At 36.2% G+C, this 2186-nt stretch overlaps 1 protein-coding gene across 1 annotated transcript in view; it reads left to right on the forward strand.

Moving 5' to 3' along the window:
* The window catches only part of LOC106869697 (uncharacterized), a 17808-nt gene that overhangs the window by 9198 nt on the left and 6424 nt on the right, over nucleotides 1-2186 (forward strand). The window contains exon 3 of the mRNA XM_014915538.2: nucleotides 1747-1892. Coding sequence (XP_014771024.1) covers nucleotides 1747-1892 — 146 coding nt within the window. The remainder of the gene's footprint in view (nucleotides 1-1746; nucleotides 1893-2186) is intronic.

A 2186-nucleotide genomic window follows, 5' to 3' on the forward strand; every position in this document is an offset into this window, starting at 1 on the left:
TGTCCCTGTATTGTTAATTTCATTCGATTTTTTTTAAAGATTTTTTATTTAATTTATAAAAGTCGTACTTTATGTAAAATCATACCGATTTACTGATCCCATCAGTTGTTCTGTCCATTTCTATGTTTAGCCCCCAGTGGGCAATGAAGAAATTGGTATTTCGTCTGCCGTTACGTTCTGAGTTCAAATTCCACTGAGGTCGACTTTGCCTTTCATCCTTTCGGGATCGATAAATTAAGTACCAGTTACGCACTTGGGTCGACGTAATCGACTTAATCCCTTTGTCTGTCCTTGTTTGTCCCCTCTATGTTTAGCCCCCTGTGGGCAATAAAGAAATAAGAAATGTAGAAAAAGAAGTTAGAAATGTATTGGGATTCGTTTAGATCTTTTATTTAAAATTTTTTTAGACATATCCTGTTTCACAGATTGCTTTGATTTTCAAAAGTTGAGATGGTTATGCTGTTAACTGTCATGCTTCTGATTGGAGTTTAAAAATTGTCTTGTTTTTATTAAGAGAACCTGGTTCAAATTAGTATATGTTTGGGGTTCGTTTTGATTGGCCGTAGATCACGAGAATAGGTTTAGAAATTTTAGTAAATTTCCCGCTACATCCGTTATTTAATGACATCTGACAATATGCTGTGGCGCGTAAGTTAAAACTGTTACGGTTGAGTGAACATGTCCAGTACCTGCCTAGATATATGCAAACAATAACTATTCAACCACTGCGCTCCATAGAAACAACTCTTGACCACTTTACCCCTTGACAGATTAAATTTAGAGAGCTCAGATTGGAAATTGCACAACACATGTTCACTCAGCCGTGTCAGACTTAATTTTCGGCGCAAAAAATATAACCACATGATATTAACGCATGAACGTAGCAAAGAACCTACCAGCAATTACTGAGGCTAATCACGTGATCTTCCACTACATTTGACCGTTAAAACTCAGACAGCTTTCATTGTTTGGGATTGGCACTAGATGTGCTCACTCAACCATGACAACTTTAACTTACGGCACCAAAGATATTATCCCCTGACATTAAAGAACGCACGTAGCGAGGAAACTATAAGCATTTCTAAATTTAATCATATGATCAAAATCAGTCGATCAAAACGCATCGAAAAGAGATACTAATTTGAGCAATGTTCTCTATAAAAACAAGTCAATTTTTAAACCCCAGTCAGAAGCAATACAGTTGCAGCATACCTCCACGTCTTTCTATCTCAACCTTTGAAAATCAGAAATCTGTGAAATCGGTTGAGTTTTAAAAATTTACACACAAAAACCATAGTAATGTTCATTAGGATAACTGATGATAGTAACGCAAATATATTTTATGTTCGACTGTGAATGTCTTACATCTTAGTCTTGTTATTCTGGGTTGGCCTTCATTCTTGTAATGTGGAAAGCGTTTTATGGGGATAGCTTACTTTCGTAGTGTTTGTTTTTCTCCATAAGTCATCTAATTAAGCTTGAACAAGCCTGAGACATTGGAGTCTAGTTTACGGGAAGTTCAGTGGCATATAGTTTACTGTTTCTTTATTGGTAGGGTCAAATAAGGTATTCCATCCGGTGAGAGATAAATATCATTTGACATACACGGAATTTAAGAAAACTATTGGTAGCTCATTTTAAAATTCTGTGTATATTAAATCACACACACACACATATACATATACATACATGTGTGCATGTGTGTGTGTGTGTACATCTATCTTCTAAATTTATTTCTTTTTCTAGGATGGAATCAGAAAAGAAAAAGAAATTCCATTCTTGCTTTGACAACTTTAAAAAATGTGAACAAATTAAGACAATATCAGAAAGTGTGGGGATAAATATCTTGAAGACGATGGAGTCCACCGAGAAGCTGTGTAAACACGAACAAGGTAAGATTTAGTTTTCTTATTAAAGCCTTTTTCTTGTCATTGTTGGTGAAATAATATGGACACAACCATCTGAGTTTATGTTACCCTCACACTCCATCAGCTCTGATCGACCATTGCTCCAAATTGCTCCCCAGAGCAGCACAGAACAGTCACCGTGTTTCATTGTTCGCTACAATCTTTTCATGTCAAATTCTTGATCACAGTCTCCAGAACCACGCTCGACCACTGTCAGAAAATACAGCAAATCTGAACTCATCAGAAAATATGACAGTGTCCCAAAATGCTAGTGTCCTC

This window comes from Octopus bimaculoides, chromosome 13, assembly GCF_001194135.2.
Source record: "Octopus bimaculoides isolate UCB-OBI-ISO-001 chromosome 13, ASM119413v2, whole genome shotgun sequence".
Taxonomy (NCBI): Eukaryota; Metazoa; Mollusca; class Cephalopoda; order Octopoda; family Octopodidae; genus Octopus; species Octopus bimaculoides.